Source organism: Scomber scombrus, chromosome 11, assembly GCF_963691925.1.
Source record: "Scomber scombrus chromosome 11, fScoSco1.1, whole genome shotgun sequence".
NCBI classification, from domain to species: domain Eukaryota; kingdom Metazoa; phylum Chordata; class Actinopteri; order Scombriformes; family Scombridae; genus Scomber; species Scomber scombrus.
The window spans coordinates 29,695,968-29,717,564 of record NC_084980.1 but is presented as its reverse complement, the minus strand read 5'-3'; the positions used below and the strand labels follow the sequence as shown (position 1 = coordinate 29,717,564).

Sequence of the window (21,597 nt, the reverse complement as noted above, 5' to 3'; positions counted from 1 at the left end):
AAAAAAACAGACACTGATTTATCTGAAGAGTAAGTGAAATTATTATTGATCAATAAGGAGTTCACACAAAGCAAAGTATCTTTCTGTCTCACTATACAGAGCCAAACTAACCTCTTTTATAATGCTTTTAAGACAAAGAAACAATTTATGATTGGTCAAACCTATCACCTTACATGACTACAGCCAATGGCAAATAGCCACAAACAAATACATTTGCATATATGCACACTTATTACCCAAAGTCATGTCACACAAGGGTCACACATCCCCTGGATATAGGAAATGGCACCTTCAACCATAAATGTCTACGCTCACTTACTGTAAACACACCCTTTCCAAGACCCCAAACCTTTACCTTATCTAAACACAGGTTAAGAACATGATGCCCCCAAAGTCACGTCCCGCAGGCGAGTCTAGAGGGAAAAAACACACGTGTTGAAATGCAACGAGTAAACATTACCTCCTCTAACCTACAGCCGGTAAAATACACCATGGCAACCGCTGATAGAGGACACACATCAACCAAACTCGAACTGGTTGTCGGTCCGGTGGGGGGGGGTAGGTCTAATAAGCAGCAACACAGAGCTATAAGGACGCTGTGCTCTCACACGCTGCATTGATAGTCACACAAACACACGCAAGCGCAGACTCTCTAGCGCGCGCTCTTGCTCGCTCGCTGCAGAGTCTGGGAGATTGTATATAATTTGTGGCCGTCAGGGAGCCGCTATCAATATGCGGGAGAGTTGGGATGTCTGCACTAAAGCAATAACTAGCACTATGGGGGTATTTGTAGCACCAGAAATGCTACTGTTAGGATACAGTTAGGACAATGTTAGGACTGTTAACACACTTAATTGTTAAGTGATGTTCATGGACATTAGGCTGTTTTAATTTAGTTTTTGTTTTATTGTGAACTTGAATATCATCTAATATGAAGAGTGAACACTGCAGTTACAAAAGGGTCACTACATGATTCTTTTGTTTACAGTAAGTTTTCAATTGACTGCTTAAAGAAGCTATTGTTACATTATATTGCTAATAAATTATTTAATTTTGACAGTAGGGCCTTAGCGTGGTACATTACAAACAACTGATGGAGATTATATCACTCATGATTATTCTAAAAATGGCATAGGCATCTGTGCTAAAAAGATTTTAAAAAAGGGATTGAGAATCGAATTGAATCGAATCGAATCGTGACCTTTAAATCGAAATAAAAATGAATCGAGGATTTGGAGAATCGTGACACCCCTACGACCAGACCATTTGGTATAGTTAGCATGAGCATTCCTCAGGACACACAGACCTATAGGATCAAAGCTGTGGTCACATATTCACCCATGCATCTTGCTTAACATAGACCAGGGCAAGGAAGTAGCAATACACTTCTTAACAATAGCAATGAACACATTCCACAAAACAGCACAGTTAATCAACCATTACAAATGAAAAACTCTTGTTGCTTCTTTACTTTTACAACTGGATTTCCTAAAGTGGATATAATTGCGAATGTGTTCGAATGAACTCGAGTATGAATCTGAATGGGGAGAAGATGGGTTTGAATTGCCAAATTAATTGGTCTCGCTCCTTCGAAGGAAGAAGATGAGTGTTATGATAGTCAGAGATATTGGAAGAGGTAGTGTTACCTGATGGATTGAAAAAATGGATGGAAAAGAAGTTGGGAATTAAGAGCAGTGTAAGAAATGGAAGAATGCATGTAAAACATGAAATTCCAAATCCAGCGAAAGGGGATAGATAACCTATGTGGAGGAATATGATACGATGGGCGAGGGGATCAGAGATGAGAGGTGAATGTTTTGGCAGGGGATGTGGTTCAGCTTTACAGAGTCCTTTGATTAACATACTGATGAGAGTAGAACAAACTTGGACGTAGCGGAAGGATAGAGTGGGCGTATGTGATGAAGCTAGGGATGGTCAGAACGTCGAATGATGGAAACGAGGCTGTAGAAGGTGTAGGAGGCCTTGAAACAGTTACACCCGGTCAGTAGAGCGATAGGGTTCATGGAGTGAGGCCGTGGGGATAAAATCTTATGAGGCGATAGCTAGGTATTCTAGTTATGGGTTTAGTTGGAGATGGTGGCTGAAAAACCGTGTGAGTAAGGAGATAGTCAGCGGCTGGTGCCGATCTGAATTTTTCTGAAATGAAAAACGAGAGTGAATCGGCCATGACATTTTTTGTAGTAGGTATGGGATATGCTTGAATCATGAATTGTTGCTACATTGAGCTTTTGCATGAATGGCATGATATCTGATTTACATAACTGCTCTTCTTCCATTTCTTACACTGCTCTTAATTTCCAACTTTTCCATCTACGATCCATCACGTAACACTACCTCTTCCAACATCTCTGACTATCACAACACTCATCTTTTTCCTTAGAAGGAGCGAGACCAATTAATTTGGCCATCCTCAACCCATCTTCCCCCCATTCAGATTCATACTTGAGTATGTTGAGGATATCTAATACTGCACTCTTATCGGGTCAGATGGGAGTGTTTGTCTTGGACCACTCATGCCCCCAAAGAATGGCTGTGATGATTAGGGGGTACATTTGTTTGATAGGGGAAGATGGAGTGAGGGATGAGAATTCATTGCTTTGGACAAGAAGTGGTATTGTAGGGATGCTTTTGCATCGAAAAGGTCAGGCGTACTGCAAAACAGTAAGTGCCCTTTCAGAAAACGCCAGAGAGACGCGCTAGTGATTTAAGCTATACATAATCAGGCTCCTTGGCATAATACAGCTTGATAAGATTGTGAGGATGATCTTCCAGGCATGAGCCCTGCCGCTGATGGAGCAGGTTTTGAGGAAGCGACAACTTGAAGTGCTGCAGCCGAGGTAACTGCAGTTATTGCAGACCATTCTCCTACCCTGGTAGAGCACCGATCTACCTCTTTTGTCCATACCTTTAAGAAAGGGGCAGGGTGTGGTCGGCTGGGTGTTAGCTAGTGTAGGGGGAACAGATGGAGGTGGCTGTAGGCAAGCTATAAAAATAAAAACAATAAAAAATGGAAGGCCTTTGTGTCTGTGAAGCTAGAGTGCGAGGCAAAGGAGTGGCAAGTGTGCATGCTGTAGCAAGATGGGACAGTGCGCCGCACGAGTCACAGTTTAGCGGTCCACGGACATGTGGCAGTACAGGTTGGGAACTGAAATACCCCAGTATGCCCCCTAATTGAATCGTTGAAGTCTTCCGGCAGCTTGGGACGTAAAGAGAATGTGTCAGGTATAAAGAAAACCGTTGCCAACGAATTCCAAAGCTAAATCCAGGATTATGGATAGGTGATCTCTGACCTTATGTCTGGGAAAACAGAATTGATGGCATCGCGAATAACGAGAAGGAGAAAGGGAAGTCAGCTGGTGTAAGTTCCTTTGAGCGGGTAGAAAGTGGCTGTCTAAGGTGTGGTGTTTTTCTGCAGTCCATGCAAAGTTGGAAGAGTGTGGACTTTTCTGTCCGAGTGGTGAAAATTGAAGTCAAACAGGTTGAGCGCGTGCTTCGGATGGGCGATGGCCCGGCCGGATATCTTCGGAGAGACTTCGAGGTGATTGCCTGATAAGGTGTGACTTAAGTAGTTCTTGTGCAGAAATGAGGGGGTATGAGGCATAGTCTTTGTTCCTGAACTTAGTTATAAAACTTCATATATCTTCAAAACACTCATCCCCCATAACAACTTATATGGTGATAATATGTCAATGTTTTGTTTACAGCTTGACAATGACACATTACCTGTGAAGCCTGATATTTTACTTTATTTATCTTGACAGATGACTACCAGTTTGGATATCAGCAGAGTCACAGGAGTGAACTAACAGACTGTTTTAGACCTTGAGATGGATTCTGAAGCCAGCAGAACAATAGAGATGGCAGCACTCGGCCGGCCGTTCGGCCTCGGGATGCTGTATGACTGCCGCAGAGACTCACTCATCCCTGGTAAGAGTTCACATGTAAAGCATGTAGGTCACAAAGTCAAGCTCAGCTCACAATCTATGCATTCAAATGGCAAATCTCATACAGGGTGCCTTATTTAAGCTGCTTCAGTCTACCTACACCTCTGCTTCCTTCACAAGCCGCTTCCCACATCCACCTCAGCTCCTCCTCACATGCTGTACATGTCTTTCTGTTGTCATTTTCCCTGCTCCATGTACAGTGCCTATAAAAAGTATTCAACCCCTTGGATGTTTTCCCCTTTTATTGCTTTTATAAATTGATCAAGGTCAATATAATTTGGCTTTAAAAAAATAATTTACAAAAAACACCTCTTTAATGCCAAAGTGAAAAGAGATTTCTACAAAGTAATGCCAATGAATAAAAAAATATAAAATGTAAAATAGGTTATTGCATTTATATTCACCCCCTTCAGTATCTAGTAAATGCTAGTAAATCCTTTGGCCGTAATTACAGCACTGAGTCTGTGTGGATGGGTCTCAGTCAGGCTTGCACATCTGAACACTGCAACTTTACTCCATTCTTCTTTGCAAAACTGCTCAAACTCTGTCAATTGCAGGAGGATCAGACATGACTAGCCCTTTTCAAGTCCAGCCAAGTCCAATTATTTATTGGATTGATTGGTCTGGGCTTTGACTCAGCCACTCCAGAACATTCACCTTGTTGTCATTAAACTTTCTATGTAGCTTTCACTGCATGCTTCAGGTCATTGTCTTGCTGGAAAATAAATCTTCTCCAATGCCGCAGTTCTCTTGCAGAATGAATCAGATTGTCCTTCAGGATTTCCCTATATTTTACTGTATTCATTTTACCCTCTACCTTTACAAGCCTTCCAGGGCCTGTTGCAAAGAAGCATCCCCTTCTTGCAGTTGACCTTAGAGTCTCCCACATGCCTTTGGGTGAACTGTAGTCAAGATTTAATAGGAGTTTTCTTCAACAGTTTTTTTCTCCTTGCTACTCTTTCATAAAACTCCTTCAGAGTAGTCATAGATGTCTTGGTGGCCTCCCTCACCAGTCTCCTTCTTGCACTGTCACTCAGTTTGTGAGGATGGCTCTAGGCAGACTGACACACGTGCCATACTCCTTCCATTTCTTAATGATGGATTTAACTGAACTCCAGGGGATGTTCAGTGACTTAGAATTTTTTTGTATCCACCCCCTCACTTATACTTTTCAATAACCTTTTCTTGGAGTTGTGGTGTAAGAGTGGTGTAATTGTAGCCAGGAATACTGATTAACCAGTGAGTGGGCCTTCCAGACATAGGTGTCTTTATAATACAATAACTTGTGACACATTCACTGCACTCAGGTGACCTCCATTTCACTATTTGTGAAACTACTAGCAACAATTTGTTGGACCTCTACTGAATTAGGTCTTTATGGGGGGTAAATATTTATGTAATCACCTATTGTACATTTTTTATTTTTCATTAATTGCCATTACTTTGTAGAAATCTGTTTTCACATTAAAGAGTTGTTTTTTGTAAATATTTGTTTAAATGGTCAAATTATATTGACCATGATTCAATTTATAAAAGCAATAAAAGGGGAAAACATCCAAGGGGTGAATACTTTTTATAGGCACTGTACATGGAGCAGGGAAAAATGACAACAGAAAGACAAGTACAGCATGTGAGGAGGAGCTGAGGTGGATGTGGGAAGCGGCTTGTGAAGGAAGCAGAGGTGTAGGTAGACTGAAGCAGCTTAAATAAGGCCCCCTGTATGAGATTTGCCATTTGAATGCATAGATTGTGAGCTTAGCCTGACTTTGTGACCTACCTGAACTAACACTGAGCTCAGATTGTATCTAAAAGACTTTATCAAATCTTACTGTCATGCAATAAAAAACAGTTTAACTTATACTCTTCTTTTTTGCAGGCATGACACTATGGGACCACAATGATCTGGAAAAAAGTATTAGAGAAAGACCAAAACATAACAGTGAGTTTGAGATAGTTGCATTTGATTCAATTGAGAAAAAATCTTCAGTGCTAAAGGTTGAAGCATCTCTAAAAACAAGTTTCTTGGTTGGACTGGTAGAGGTTGAAGGATCGGCTAATTACCTGAATGATCATAAAACATCCAAAAATCAGGCCAGACTAACACTGAATTACAAAACAACCACAAAGTTCCAAGAATTGTCAATGAGCCATCTTGGAAGAGGTAATGTGAAACATCCAGATGTCTTTGATAAAGGAATAGCAACACATGTAGTCACAGGAATCCTTCATGGAGCACAAGCCTTCTTTGTCTTTGACCGTGAGGTTTCTGATAAAGAAAGTCATCAAGACATTCAGGGCAACATGAACGTGATGATCCAAAAAATCCCTCTCATCACAATAGAGGGGGAAGGTTCCTTGAAAATGGAAGATGAGGACATTGAAAAGGTTGAGAAATTCTCCTGTAAATTCCATGGAGACTTTTTACTCAAAAAACCACCGACAACCTTTCAGGATGCTGTACAAGTCTACCAAAGCCTGCCACAACTGCTGGGAACCAATGGAGAAAATGCTGTACCAATGAAGGTCTGGCTGCTGCCACTTGTGATTTTAGATTCTAAAGCTGCTAAACTCGTCCGTCAGATAAGTATAAGATTAGTGCAGGAATCCCAGAGTGTCCTGGAGGACTTCACTGAGCTGGAAATGAGATGCAATGATGCAATAAGAACCACCACTGCACAGCAGTTCCCACAGATTGGTAAAAAACTTAAAACTTTTAGAGAATTTTTCTCTGAGTTCAAACTAGACTTCCAACGAACCTTGGCAAAGAAACTTCCATCAATCAGGGGAGGAGGGGAAGAGGAGGCTGTGCTGGCAGAGATCCTGAAGAAGAGACAATCTTCTCCTTTTAACAACACAAGCCTGAACGAGTGGATGGACTGTAAAGAGAAGGAAATCTGCACCTTAAAATCTTACACCAAAACGATGAAAAACACCCAGATCGTCCAGTCTAAAAATGATCTTAATGAGGAAACCCTGAATGCAGAACATGCTGTGTGTTTTGTTTTCACCTCACTGGGAAGTGCTGAACCGTACCTCTCAGCTTTATCAAACTACTTAAAACAAAAATTAAAACCAGACGACCCTCAAGATCCACGTTGTCATGACATAGAGAAGGAACAATGGTACACCTCAAAAGAAGTATCAGAAGCAATGAGGAACAAAGCAAAGCTGTTCAGTGATTTTGCAGAGGCCAACAAAGAGAATACGAACATAAAGTTCCTGACAGTGGGTTTAACAATTGAGACACAGAAAGGTTCAAGCATCTGTCTTCATAAAGACGGCTTAACTGTCAGTGAGAACTTTGAGCCGCCTTCAAAGCCTGAAACAGTGACAGCAGGTGATGTAACCCACAACAGTGTGACACTGAAGATCTCTACACCAAGATTTGGAGCAGAGAACATCACCTCCTACTGTGTAGAGTACTGTGTCAGTGGAGAGGATGGATGGAAACAAACAACAGCAGCAAAAGCTGAAGAAGTGAGCGGTCTGACTCCTAACACAGAGTATATGTTCAGATGCAGAGCAGTGACCTCAGTAGGTGTTGGACCAGCTGGTGAAGTCAGTGGTCACATTAAAACTTTACCTTGCAGCCCTCCTGGAAAACCTCAAGTTGAAACAAACTCAAGTGAGATAACAGTTAGCTGGGAGAAACCTGCAGAGATTGGACAAGATGTCCACATTTTGAGCTACATCGTGGAGTATGCCCAAACAGACAAAGAGGTGAAAGAAGAAAATCTCCAGTGGAACCAAATGGTGTCAAGAACTGAAAAGGGGATAATTTCAGGTCTTCAGTCAGAGACAGAATATGCTGTCAGGGTCAGATGTGACTGTGGTGTAGCTGGTAGAAGCAAAGAAAGCATCACTGTGAATGTCTGCACAAAAAAATGTGAATTTGCACGTCTCGCTGAATTCATGAAACATATTAGCAAGAGAATAAATTGTGGATCCCCCTCAATTTACAAACTGCCTCTGAAAGAAGAAGACATGAACATAGATGGTTGCCGGACATATAACTTTGGCAAAGAAAACAGGAGACAAAATCGTACCATAATGCTTCTTGGAGCAACTGGATCAGGAAAGTCCACTCTCATCAATGGAATGATCAACTACATTGTTGGTGTAGATCGGAAGGATGATTTCAGATTTAAATTAGTTGATGAGGATCAGTCCAAATCACAAGCTGAAAGCCAGATCTCTGAAGTGAATGTGTACAAAATCAACCACCAAGACGGGTTTCAAACCCCCTTCTCTCTGACCATTGTGGACACTCCAGGCTTTGGCGATACAAGAGGAATTGGAAGAGACAAAGAAATCACAGAGCAAATCCGGAGGCTTTTCACCTCTAAGAATGGAGTCAGTGAGATTGATGCAGTGTGCTTTGTTACTCAGGCCTCTCTTGCACGACTAACAGCAACACAGCGATATGTGTTCGACTCAGTGCTCTCCATTTTTGGCAAAGATGTGGCAGAGAACATTCAGATGCTGGTGACTTTCGCAGATGGTAAGCAGCCACCGGTTCTTAAGGCAATAAACGTCTCTGGGGTTCCATGCCCCAAAAAAGACTCAGGGCTTCCAGTTCACTTCAAATTCAACAACTCTGCATTGTTTGCAGACAACAGATGCAGCAGTGACAGGACCTGTGAGGAAGATTCTGATGAGGATGATGAGAAGTTTGATGAAATGTTTTGGAACATGGGTGCCAAAAGTATGCAGAAGTTCTTCACTGTTTTGGGTCAAATGAAAACCAAAAGCTTACTCATGACCCAGGAGGTTCTGAAAGAACGAAAGCACCTCGAAGCAGCTGTTGAAGGTTTGCAACCGCAAGTTAAAGCTGGATTAGCAAAACTTGAAGAAATTAAGACAACAAAAGAAAAAATGAAAGAGCATGAAACAGTCATGATTTCAAATGAAAACTTTGAGATTGAGGTGGATATTATTAAGCCAGTCCAAATACAGCTCACAAACAAAGGAGAGTTCATTACCAACTGCCAGAAATGTTCAGTGACATGCCACTACCCATGTGGAATAGCCAATGATCTTGCAAAACGTGGCTGTGCATCAATGGATGGAACAGGAATGTGCACTGTCTGCCCTGGAAAATGCGTTTGGAGTGTGCATTTCAACCAGACATACAGGTGGGAGTATGTTTCAGTAAAAGAGAAGAGGACAGTGAAGGAGTTAAAAGACAGGTATGAAAATGCTACGAAAGAAAAGCTGACGATTCAAGAACTGATTGAGAGGCAAGAAGAAGAGATTGTTCACCTTCAACAGATGATAGTGTCCCTCATGGATCAGTCAGCTCACTCTATAACTCGTCTACAAGAGATCGCCCTCAGGCCTAACCCTCTGACCACTCCAGAGTACATTGACATGCTGATTGAAGGAGAAAAGTCAGAGGCCAAAGAGGGTTACAAGGCCCGAATTCAGTCTCTGGAGGCCATGAAGGACAAAGCTAAAATCATCTCCAAAATACCCAAACGAGATAAGCTTACAAAAACAGAGGAGGAGTTATCAGAAGAAAAAATGAAGAAAGACGAAAAGAAAGGTTTAATGACGAAATTTCGAAATTTCTTTGGACTTTAGGGAAGAACAGGACAATATGCAACCATTCTGGCAGCATTGTGAGGTTGTAATTCCTGTTACCAGAACAAAACTGATGAGTGGATGAAAAATTCAATTTAAAATCAAGTTATCATGCAAAAGTTAGCGTGATATCTTACACGTTACCACTAACACTTCAGGTTAGTATGGTAACTGGAAATCTGTCTTAACTTCTTGACATTAACAAGCTCTGTTGGCTAATTGGAAATGTTGACTAGCTGGTGGAAGTTAAATTAATTATTTAGGGATCATGAAGGTACCAAATCTCATGGCCATCCATCCAACAGTTTTATAATTGGACAAGAAACACACTGACCTGATGTTGTGTAAGCATTACCTTATCTATGTTTGTTTATTCAGTTCATTTAATATAGTCCATCAGCAGGAGCATTGGTGCCATCAGTTGTTGACACACAGATGTTTGGAGCGAAATAACAGTGAAACTAGAATATGCTTATACAAATTGGCACCATTCATGTTTATGTTTATCATTTAAGACATTGTTTTGAGTTTTGTAGTCTCTGTAACTTTTTTCATTTTTATGATGTTAGTACATACAAATACTTGCTGCTTATTTTACATGAATAATTTCTTGATTTGGTTTAATTTGATCAAACTGCAGAAAAGATGACAGAGGTTTGCACTTTATGAAGTTTCATTGCTGTGTTTATATTAGATCTCTCTCTTCTCTCTTGTTCAGTGTGTACATTCAGTGTTTATATGTGTGATGAGCTGCAGGTGGTGTCCTGTGATTGGATCATTTGAAGGGACAGCTGACATTAGCTTTTCCTTCCACTCTTCCACCTCAACAATGGAGGCTGTTCCTCTGCTGTTTAGATTTGTGTGTTTATTGATTGATTGTAAGTAGAACCAGCATGTGTTCATACTATCAGAGCTTCTTGTAGATTTATGTGAAGTCTTCTTTTCATCTAAAATATGAAAATAATAACATATAAAAAACGTGGACACATTCATTTTAAAATGTAAATATTTAAAACTAGCAGTAGCAGATGGTAGGAGTGAGAAGCCCTTTTCTTTTATAATCGTTTTCTCCTGTTTTCAGTTAGGAGGTTAGGTAAGAGCTTTGTCATTTATTTCATTTTTTGTTTTTGTAAGGAAGTTTAAGGTTTGGGTTTAGTAACGTTTTGTTTGTTGTTTTGAGCGTTTCTCATCTCTGAAGCTTTGTTAAAATACATAAACTGCTACTATGCTATGAAATATTTTATGATTGTATTTCAACTATGAAATTTTTTGCGGTATTTGTCTCCTTTTATTGCCTTTTCTTGCCCAATTGAACCTTCAATACAAGAGATGACATACAAATAATCATATTGAAATTTAAACTGAAAATATTCTGTGACTGAGATGTAATAATAAATCAGTTCTGTTGGATATGGGTTGTTTGCTCTCCTTTTTCTTATTGGCTCACACTGTTTACTGCAGGTAATGTTGAGATTTTCAGGTCATGTAAAGGTTTCATATGAGTTTAGGTTTCACATAGCACAGGTGCAACCATTAAGGCCTTCTGTAGAATATTATTATTGCTATTTATGTTATATGTTAATATTTAGGTTCTTGCCTGTATAGTTTGTTTTAAATGACTGCATTCAGTTATATGTTTACAAACTTAGTGTTATAAGATGTAAAATAGCAACAACAAAAAAAGATAATGAATGGGTGTTTGTGTGTCTTCATACTCAGACTTGATAATTCCTACTTACTGTAAAGTGTTTTTTTAAGAAAACCGTCTGTAGAGACAGATGTTGGACATTCAACTCTAATCAGCTTCTTTGAAGGTGATATAAGCTTTACATAATTATGTCTCCGTACTGTGATTTGCAAGTTACTGTAATTATCAGTTTTCAACTTGTAGCATTCAGATCAACCTCCAGCAAGATTATTGGATCCACATTTGATGAAATTTAACTTGTGCACAGTACTTCTAACCTCACATGACTAACTTTGCATTCATAACTGTCTTGAGTTGTCTTATAATATGAGAAATATGTAATAACTCTACCATCCATATAAGCAGCATGGCCTCAAGTAACAAAGCAGACTACCAGACACAACATTGACTTTTCAAAGCAAATATGTCATGGAAACTTTCCACAACATTTAAACACTTTAATCAGAGAGCTGTTGGGCTGGTTTTGAACACAGTCTCTGCCATAGTATTTGGAGAATCTTTATTAAAAAGTGATCAGTTTTATAGCGTAGACCATATTGAAGAGAGTACTTCTTATGAAAGTGATCATGGTCTCAGATCTAAGCCATCCATACAAAGTAATACCAAAAGTTGCCCAGCAGATGTCGCCATCTAATAAACAAATACTTTTCTGCATCAAATACTTTCAAAACTGAATATTGGTCACTGCTTCAGAAAATACACTTTTATATTAAAACGCTTTTACTTGTTGTACTTTTACACTGTTGTTGGTACTTTAACTGAAGTAAAACAGGCGACTTCCTGTTCATTACTGAAGGGAACTAAATGTGTTTTAAAGACTTCTAAGAGTTAACTTACAGATGCTTTCTCAACAGCTGTCCATCTGGCTCAATAATTAAAGCATCTGCAGCACAATAATATAGTTTTCAAGCTGTTGTCTCTTATTTCCTCAGTAAAACAAAGATAGTCAAAAATAGTGACACTCCTCACTCTGATTTAAGGACAGATACTAAGTAGTAACTATAGGATGGATTCACAATTTTTCATTAAGATAACAGTCAAAATCTACAGTCCTCCGTCTATATAGAAATGTATTATTGTGCATTTTGCATTTAGGGTTAGTGGAAGGTAGATGTTGCTGCAGTGCGCCATTTACGGCAGCAGATGGCGGTAGTGAGCCACATTTTAGTAAACGGTCTTAAAACTTTTAGAGTTAGTGGAAAGTAGATTTAACTGCTAATATTTATGCACACTTACTTAAGTATGATTTACACCGCTGTATTAGTAAAAGGTCTTAATACGTCTTGTGTATTTTTAGAATTAGTGGAAAGTAGATGTTGCTGCGTTGCACCACTTGGAGCAGCAGATGGCGGTAGTGAGCAAACTTTAGCAAACACATCAAGAAGAAGAAGAAGAAGAAGAAGTGTAAAGGTCACCAGGAAGCTTCCCTCGTGTTAGACAACAGCACATTTTTACAAACAGTTACCTTAAAAACACATCTGTTCTTTAATCAGGAGGAGTCCGCTGGAAGAAGAGGTAAGTTAACCTGATATTATCTGTATTATTATGAATGTTTATAGTTAAATACGTAAAGACGGTTTCTGGTTAATGTTAACATGGTGAGTTCATATTTACCCTGTTTATACTAATTAATTATATTATTATGACATTATAGCTTTTCATGTTGTTACCCAACCAACAATATTAGATGATACACAAGTTTAATTAATATTATATAAACCCGAATTAGTTAAAATGTTAACGGAGAGTGGTGGAAGATGTATTGTTTGTTGTTTCTTTAAGTAAAAGTATTAAGACAGCTATTTAAAAATACTCAATCTCAAGTAAAAATGTATGATTATAGTATAAGTGCTGCAGTATTATGAGTGATGTAGTATGCGGTATTACAGTAAAAGTACTGCAGTATTATGAATGATGTAGTATGCAGTATTACAGTAAAAGTACTGCAGTATTATGAGCGATGTAGTATGCAGTATTACAGTAAAAGTACTGCAGTATTATGAGCGATGTAGTATGCAGTATTACAGTAAAGTACTGCAGTATTATGAGTGATGTAGTATGCAGTATAACAGTAAAAGTACTGCAGTATTATGAGTGATGTAGTATGCAGTATTACAGTAAAAGTACTGCAGTATTATGAATGATGTAGTATGCAGTATTACAGTAAAAGTACTGCAGTATTATGAGCGATGTAGTATGCAGTATTACAGTAAAAGTACTGCAGTATTATGAGTGATGTAGTATGCAGTATTACAGTAAAAGTACTGCAGTATTATGAGTGATGTAGTATGCTGTATTACAGTAAAAGTAGTGGTTTGGTCCCTCTGACTGATATATTATTATATATGACATCATTAGATTATTAATAGTGGAGCATCAGTGTTTAAGGCAGCTTTATTTATATAGTGCATTTCATACACAAGGGAAACTCAATGTGCTTTACATAAAAACAAAAAGAAAGAACCCATATACAATGAGAATTAAAAAAACTACAGAAAAGTAGAAAGAGATAAAGAGAACAAAAAGCTAGACTAAAATAAAGCATAAAATAATGAGGCTCAGCAGATAATCTTAATATATTTTGGTTCAAACTTCTCAAGTGTGACTATTTTCTGGTCTTCTATGACAGTAAACTGTAAAGTCGTTGGTTTGTGGACAAAACAAAACATTTGAAACCTTCATCTTGGGAAACGGTGATCAACAGTTTTCACCAAAGCAACTAATCAATCAGTCAAGAAAACAATCCTCAGATGAATCATGAACATAGTATTTAGTTGCTGCCTTAATCTTAACCTGACTCTCCTCTCTTATCTTCAGGTCACCATGGCTTCCTACACCTGCATCAGCTGCCGAGTGGCTTTCGCAGACGGCGAGATCCAGCGAGCGCATTACAAAACCGACTGGCACCGCTACAACCTGAAGCGCAAGGTGGCCGACATGCCACCCGTCACCGCCGAAAACTTCCAGGAGCGCGTCATGGCGCAGCGGGTTGCCGCAGAACAGCAGCTGAGCGATGCGGCGGTGGGTGAAGGCTGCGCCGTCTGCAGCAAGAAGTTCTCCAGCGCCAACGCCTACCAGAACCACCTGCAGTCCCACAAACACCAGCAGGCGGAGAAGCAGGCCGTGCTCGCCGCCCAGAGGAAAGTGGACAAGATGAACGAGAAGAATTTGGAGAAGGGGCTCGGTGACGAGAAGCCGGACCACGACGCCAGGAACGAGGCGCTGCAGCAGGCCCTGAAGGAACAGCAGAGGTCGACCCCGGCCAAACAAGAGAAGCCTCAGACGTCAGAGGGAGAGAAGAGGCCCGGGGCGGAGAAGCCGGAGAAACCTCCCAGGATGATGTGGCTGGAGGAGCAAGCCAAGAGGAGAGAGAAAGAAGAAGGAGCCACAGTGGAGGAAGGTGAGGAGGTGAAATAAAACCATAAAGAACATCACTGATATACTTCTTCATGTTGTGACTAAGGTTGTGCATGAGGTGGGTAAAACCGACGAATAACCGAAGATTCGCTGCATGCAGACATTCACTAGACCTCAATAAATAATGCATCAAAAACTAACTACTAACACAAACTCATTAATTAAAAGGAAGAATCTTACAGGTTTATGGCAATTTTCCACTATACAGTTCTAGCTCTACTCGACTCGGTTTGGTACCAGGAACCTTTTCCATTACTGTAGTACCTCCTCAACGTGAGCGGGGTCATCATAGCACGGCTCCGCGAGACTGCCGTGACTTCATTTTATACCCAACACAAACACATAAACAATGGAGGACATGGAGGCGATGGTGTACTTGCTGCTGTATGAGGCTTTCGGTCTCACACAAAGCAAGAGAAGAGAAACTAATCGCTGTAACTATTGTTGCCGGTATTTAAAAATGCCGGGTTTGATTCTTGTTTCGGCTTAGAGGCCGGCAGTCTGTTGACGTCACATTTAGTATCGGCTCGGTTCGCTTGGTACCTCAGCATAGCATATACTAAACAAGTACCAGGTACCAGGTACTATCCCTGATGGAGACGCAAAATAAACCGAGTCGAGCAGAGTAGTGCTAGAACTGTATAGTGGAAAAGCGCCATTACAGACCCCTAAAAATATAACAGCCTGGATTGTTTTTTTCTCCCCGTCATAAACAACGCTGAGCATTTCCTTCACAATCATGTTAGCAATGAGAGACGTAACCTTAGTTTTCTCTCTGAGACTTTTCTCACACTTTCGAGGAGCTGTTCCAAATGTTATAGACAGATAGATATTTATTGTCATTGCATATAAAAACACAATGAAATTTCGTTTGCAGCACCAAAAATCTGCATAAATATAGGTTAAAGTAATAAATAATGCTCAGGTAAATTGCACTTGTCCTTCTAACTGTATTGCACTTGTACTGTTCATCAGGTGAGTGTATGTGTGTTTTTGTTGACGTACTAGTTTGGTGATTAGCGTCAGGTCCGGTTAAGCCAGGTTCCTGCTGTTGCTCACACTAAATACTTTAGCCACTTTAGCCTTTAGAAGCTGTCTTCTTTTCTATTTTCTTCTGTTTGTTACTTTCTGGTTGTATTCTAATAAAAGAGACTGATTTAATAATTATATACGGTCTTTATAACATTGCTAAAACAACAAATCTAATGGTGGCTTTAGACTTTTGCACAGTGCTGTATGTCAGAGGACGACTGAATTAATATCCCAGTATTTGTTAAAAGTCACATAAAACAATCAAATATATGTGGATACACAGGAAATATTTGTTAGTGTGATCACTTCACTGTTTTTAATGGGATTTATCAACTTTTCCTTTAAACAGAACTCTTCACATTTGTCAAACTCAACATCCAGAAAATCTCTTTCATTCAGTTTCTAACTACAACTTTCTCTGGTTTGTTAATTTCTACAACAGACATTTAGAAAAAACAAGATAATCAGCTACAAAATATGATATATGATCAATTTTGAAGATTTTCAGGATCTCCTCCAGACACAAAAATGATCCGCTTTTATTAATATTAGTGTCAAACTAGTTGTGATGACTGAAATCCTGCCTGTAGATACTTGTTGTAAAACTGAGATTTAAGGTGAAAGCAGATGAATGTGAAGGAAGAAGAAGGTAAACGTGTGTTTGAGTGGAGTTTTTTTGGTGCAACGAGACTGTGAATTACATTTAAAATATTTAAATTAGGTTAAAAACTTCCCATTATTTGTAAAATAAATATATGTAGCTCTTGTAGCTTTATTTTTCAGGTACACTTTCAGTTATTAGTTTTTGCTGACATCATGTTCCTGTGCTAATCTTCCAGAAGATTGGGAGGATGTTGAGGGGGAAGTGGAGGAGGATGAAGACGATGACGAGATGGAGGACGATGAAGACGAAGAGGAGACGATGGATCAGGAGGAAGGAGGAGACTCGGCGGCTCTGTCGGACGCTCATCCCGCCGCTCTGCCGGGATCCATCGCCATCACAGACTGCCTGTTCTGCTCTCATCACTCCAAGTCGCTGATGAAGAACGTCGCCCACATGACCAAAGCCCACAGCTTCTTCATTCCCGATGTGGAGTTCCTCATCGACCTCAGAGGCCTCGTCCGTTACCTGGGTGAGTTGGGAGCTGAGGAACGATGCGTTAATGTGCATGAGGACAACATCTGCTCAGTGTGAAGCTTCAGTCGACTGTAAACTCCAACGTTTCGTTGTGTTGTGAGACTTCAGTCGTTTTTCTGAGAGTAAATAAACTTTGTCAGAATGTTGTGATCTTCTGGCCCTTAAGATTTACTGGACTTTAAGTCAAATTTGTTTTTATTGGAGGACAGATTCAATTCATGTTTGTGTTAAAGCAGCTGCCAGGTCTCTGTAATCATTCCTCCTGTTCATACTGACTATTAAAACCTTCAAATGTGCTTTCAATGTAAAGTGATGGAGGACAAAATCCAAGGTGTTTCCACACAGTCATTTAAAGTAGATGATCAGATTCTATTGAGCTTCATCAGTCTGAGTTAGTGATGGGAAAATACAAATGTCTTATTCATTTTATGTTCCTATAACCAGTAATACTAATGTCTTATATTCACTGATTGTACTTTTATATTATTAGAGTATGTGTTAGAATGGTTAGCGTATAAATGTCTTATTCATTTTATGTTCCTATAAGTTAGTCATATCAAGTGATATCTGACACATTTACTGAGTGGGAAACTACATGTAGTAGTAGTAGTAATAGTAGCAGTAGAAGTAGTATGTTTTGTAGTAGTAGTAGAAGCAGAAATAGCATTAGTAAAGGTGGTACTTTTTGTAGTAGTACTAGTGACAGTAGTAATAGAAATGTTTACAGTAGTAGTAGTAATTATAACGGTAGAAGTAGTACTTTTTGTAGTAGTAGTAGAAGAAGTAGTACTTTTGTAGTAGTAGTACTTTATGTAGTATCAGTCTTTTTAGCATCAGATTCCCTCTTAGTGTTTCCTGTTGAGCTGTGGTGGAAGTAAAGTAACACAAAGACTTTGCTACTAAAAACACTGTAACGTTGAAACTTAGAAGATGAAGATTTGACTCATTCAGACGACTGAAGCTTCATATTAGCTTCAGATCAACTTTTAAATCCATGTTTCCACAGAAGGAGGACTGTGGATTTAGTCCTCCATCACTTCCATTGTAAACATTATGAAGGGATCTTCTAATGGTCAGTATGAACAAGAGGAATCATTACAGCAAGTTAAAGTTTTTCCTGTTACAGGTTGCATCAAACCTAACATAAATCTGCAGTAGAGAAGATTATAAACACAAAGCTATTGTAATTATATTTGAAAGAAAATATACTAAGTAGTTGTTATGTCTATGGAAAATAAGACATCGCCTTACTTTTGGTATTAGAAGTATTTGTTGTAATCTGCTGTCCACTAAAGATGATTCCTGTTATTTCTGTTGTTACATAAAACTCAAACTAATGTTGTTTTTTTCTTGTTTCTCAGGGGAGAAAGTCGGTGCTGGGAACGTTTGTTTGTGGTGTAACGAGAAGGGCCGTTCGTTTTACTCGGCAGAAGCGGTACAGAGTCACATGATCGACAAAAGCCACTGTAAGCTCTTCACAGACGCCGACGCTGCGCTGGAGTTCGCTGACTTCTACGATTTCAGGTAGCGCGTTGTTTTATTCTAACTCTGGGAATGAATGAATGAAATCTCCTCTCACAGTTCCAGCAGATATTTACGCTGCATCTTTGTGATTGTGGTCCAACAGGAGCAGCTATCCAGACAAGAAGGAGGGAGACGATGCTGAGATGGACGAAGATGAAGAGCTGCCTGACGATAAGAGTCTGGAGTACGACGACGAAACGCTGGAGCTGACTCTGCCTTCAGGTGACTTTATTTTCCTTCCTCCCTCCCTTCCTCTTTTCCTTTCTCCCTCCCTCCTACCTTCCTTCCTTCTTTCCTCCGCCCTTCCTTCCTTTCCTTCCTCCCTTCCTTCTTTCATTTCCTCCCTCCTTTCCTTCCTCCTTCCTTCCTTCTTCCCTCCCTCCCTCGCTCCTTCTCTCTTTCTTTCCTCCCCCTACCTTCTTTCCTCTGTCCTTCTTTCCTTCCCCACTCCCTTCCTCTTTTCCTTTCTCCCTACCTCCTACCTTCCTTCTTTCCTCCGTCCTTCCTTCCTTTCCTTCCTCCTTTCCTTCTTTCCTCCCTCCTTTCCTTCCTTCCTTCCTCCCTTCCTTCCTTGAGTCGAGGACAACAGGAGGGTTAAGTGTTAATACTTTATATTTCCTTGAACACAGAGATGACTTCAGTTAGATTCTCAGTATAAATAAAATATTGTCTGCAGAGATATTTGTGTCTTCAAAGCTTTAGTAGACGTGTTGAGGCTGTAACATGTGACAAACGTCTCCTCAGGCGCAACGATCGGACATCGCTCGCTCATGAGATACTACAAGCAGCGGTTCGGCCACCAGAGGGCGCTGACTCTGTCCCACAACAAGAACGCTGTCGGCAGAGTGCTGAGGCAATACAAAGCCCTCGGCTGGGGAGGAGACACAGGTAAGAGTCAACCACATATTTAATCTATCTATCTATCATGCTTTATTTGTATAGCAGTTTCATAAATAGTGTAAAAGCTATCATAACTCATGTTTTAAATCCCTGCAATAGAATATTAAAAGCATAGACTGTATATAAAATGGACGTAACATCCGTGACGTCACCCATTGGTTTGTGGACTGCTGCTCGGAGGCCAATAGTATCAGATCTGAGCAGCGCCATCGAGAAAATTTCAGTTGCATGCTGGTAAAAATAATAACAGGGATTCTACTTATATGGGCATCAGGAGGAGCATGAGGCGCCCTCCTGAACCTGTGAACCAATCAACCTGTCAATCACGACGTAGCCACGCCCTAATGCATACCCTGCTTTATCGTCACATATAAAATCAGGGAGGCCAAAATGTCCCAAATGAACATCATACTGCATCGAAGAAGGCTTTAAACTAGCGATTGAGACCATAAACACATTTTGAAAACATTTACTGAGGTTAGAAATCAAGTGAGAAGTTGGTGAATTCTCCATTGACTTGTATAGAGACGGAAGTCCTTTTGACACCAAAACGGTCTCCCCCTGGTGGCCTTTTGATAGAATGCAGTTTTAAGTTACTTCCACGTTGGCCTCAATGCAGAGGACCGGAACTCCCCGCCTGATTAAAAGTAAAGAACACAATGAAATATAAGAACAATAATATTAATAAAAACTTTCTCTCTCTCTCTCTCTCTCTCTCTTTCTCTCAGGCAACGGCTCGTTCTATCAGAAGCCGAAAGACATGCAGTACGTACAGATGATGAAGTCTAAGTGGATGCTGAAGATGGGCGTCAATCACAACACCACCAGGCAGAAACACTTCAGAGCCCAAGTTATGTTCTAAACCCGGACCTGCTGGACCGCCACCTTCATCATCGTCATCATCATTTAGCAACAGACAAGACTTCAAACACAACATCGAGCGCAGCAGCAGAGCGTAAAACATCACTTTATAACTTAAATTCTGTGTTGTGTTTTGAAGTAAATGCAGCCAGCGTTGTTACGTGGAAAGCAACATATTCCATCTTTCGGACATGTGTGTAACGCTGACTGAATGTGTGGACAGCGTAAGGATCAGCGGAGGAGAAAAGAGGCTCAAAGAATCTTTTTATATAACTATTGTGAAGCTACATGGATTGTGTAAAAACTATATATCGATATTAAATAGGAAGTCTCCCTATTTCCCTCTATTCAGTTCCATACCTTAAACCATGTTTTTAATAAACTAATGACAGGATTACATCATTAAACCTGCTGCTAATACTTAAATAAATGTGTTCCATATTTATTGGATGCTTGATGAGTTTCTTTAAGTACTGAATACAAATGCAAAGTGTTTATTTCATTTCAGATGAAGAAAAAAGTCAGTCAGCGCTACGAACTGTAGTACAGTTTGAGGTACTTGTACTTTACTACAGTACAGTTTGAAGTACTTGTACTTTACTGCAGTACAGTTTGAGGTACTTGTACTTTACTGTAGTACAGTTTGAAGTACTTGTACTTTACTGCAGTACAGTTTGAGGTACTTGTACTTTACTGTAGTACAGTTTGAAGTACTTGTACTTTACTTCAGTACAGTTTGAGGTACTTTTACTTTACTATAGTGCAGTTTGAAGTACTTGTACTTAACTGCAGTACAGTTTGAGGTACTTATACTTTACTGTAGTACAGTTGAGGTACGTGTACTTTACTGTAGTACAGTTAGAGGTACTTGTACTTTACTGCAGCACAGTTTGAGGTACTTTTACTTTACTATAGTGCAGTTTGAGGTACTTGTACTTTACTGTAGTACAGTTTGAGGTACTTGTACTTTACTGCAGTACAGTTTGAGGTACTTGTACTTTACTGTAGTACAGTTTGAGGTACTTTTACTTTACTGCAGTACAGTTTGAGGTACTTTTACTTTACTGTAGTACAGTCTGAGGTACTTGTACTTTACTGCAGTACAGTTTGAGGTACTTGTACTTTACTGCAGTACAGTTTGAAGTACTTTTACTTTACTGCAGTACAGTTTGAGGTACTTTTACTTTACTGTAGTACAGTCTGAAGTACTTGTACTTTACTGCAGTATTTCCATGTGATGCTACTTTCTACATCTCAGAGGGAAATATTGTACTTTCTACTCCACTACATTTATTTGACAGCTTTAGTTACTTTTCAGATGCAGATTTGACACAATGGATAATATAACTTAATATATATATTACTTATAAGCTTTGTAAATACAACACATTGTTAAAGATGAAACCAGACAGCAGTGTGTAGTCGGCTCACATTTCAGATGTCTATGAGTTGTTAACAGCTCCACCAAA

The 21,597-nt window shown here is 39.7% G+C and overlaps 3 protein-coding genes across 3 annotated transcripts; all 3 read left to right on the top strand.

The window, feature by feature from the left end:
- Positions 1 to 3,848: 3,848 nt before the first annotated feature.
- LOC133990130 (cytolytic toxin-alpha-like) lies at positions 3,849 to 7,383 on the top strand. The gene is made up of 3 exons (XM_062428304.1): positions 3,849 to 3,948; positions 5,842 to 7,302; positions 7,349 to 7,383. Exons 1-3 carry the CDS (start codon positions 3,849 to 3,851, stop codon positions 7,381 to 7,383), a joined length of 1,596 nt encoding a protein of 531 aa, XP_062284288.1.
- Positions 7,384 to 7,447: 64 nt separating this feature from the next.
- Positions 7,448 to 9,548, top strand: LOC133990128 (uncharacterized). The gene has a single exon (XM_062428303.1). The coding sequence runs from the start codon at positions 7,473 to 7,475 to the stop codon at positions 9,546 to 9,548; it is 2,076 nt and encodes a 691-aa protein (XP_062284287.1). The 5' UTR covers positions 7,448 to 7,472.
- A 3,118-nt stretch (positions 9,549 to 12,666) lies between these two features.
- On the top strand, positions 12,667 to 20,567 carry znf622 (zinc finger protein 622). Its single transcript, XM_062429593.1, has 7 exons — positions 12,667 to 12,771; positions 14,074 to 14,656; positions 16,545 to 16,838; positions 18,205 to 18,367; positions 18,471 to 18,589; positions 19,112 to 19,255; positions 19,996 to 20,567. Exons 2-7 carry the CDS (start codon positions 14,080 to 14,082, stop codon positions 20,127 to 20,129), a joined length of 1,431 nt encoding a protein of 476 aa, XP_062285577.1. The 5' UTR covers positions 12,667 to 12,771; positions 14,074 to 14,079; the 3' UTR covers positions 20,130 to 20,567.
- The last annotated feature ends 1,030 nt before the right edge of the window (positions 20,568 to 21,597 follow it).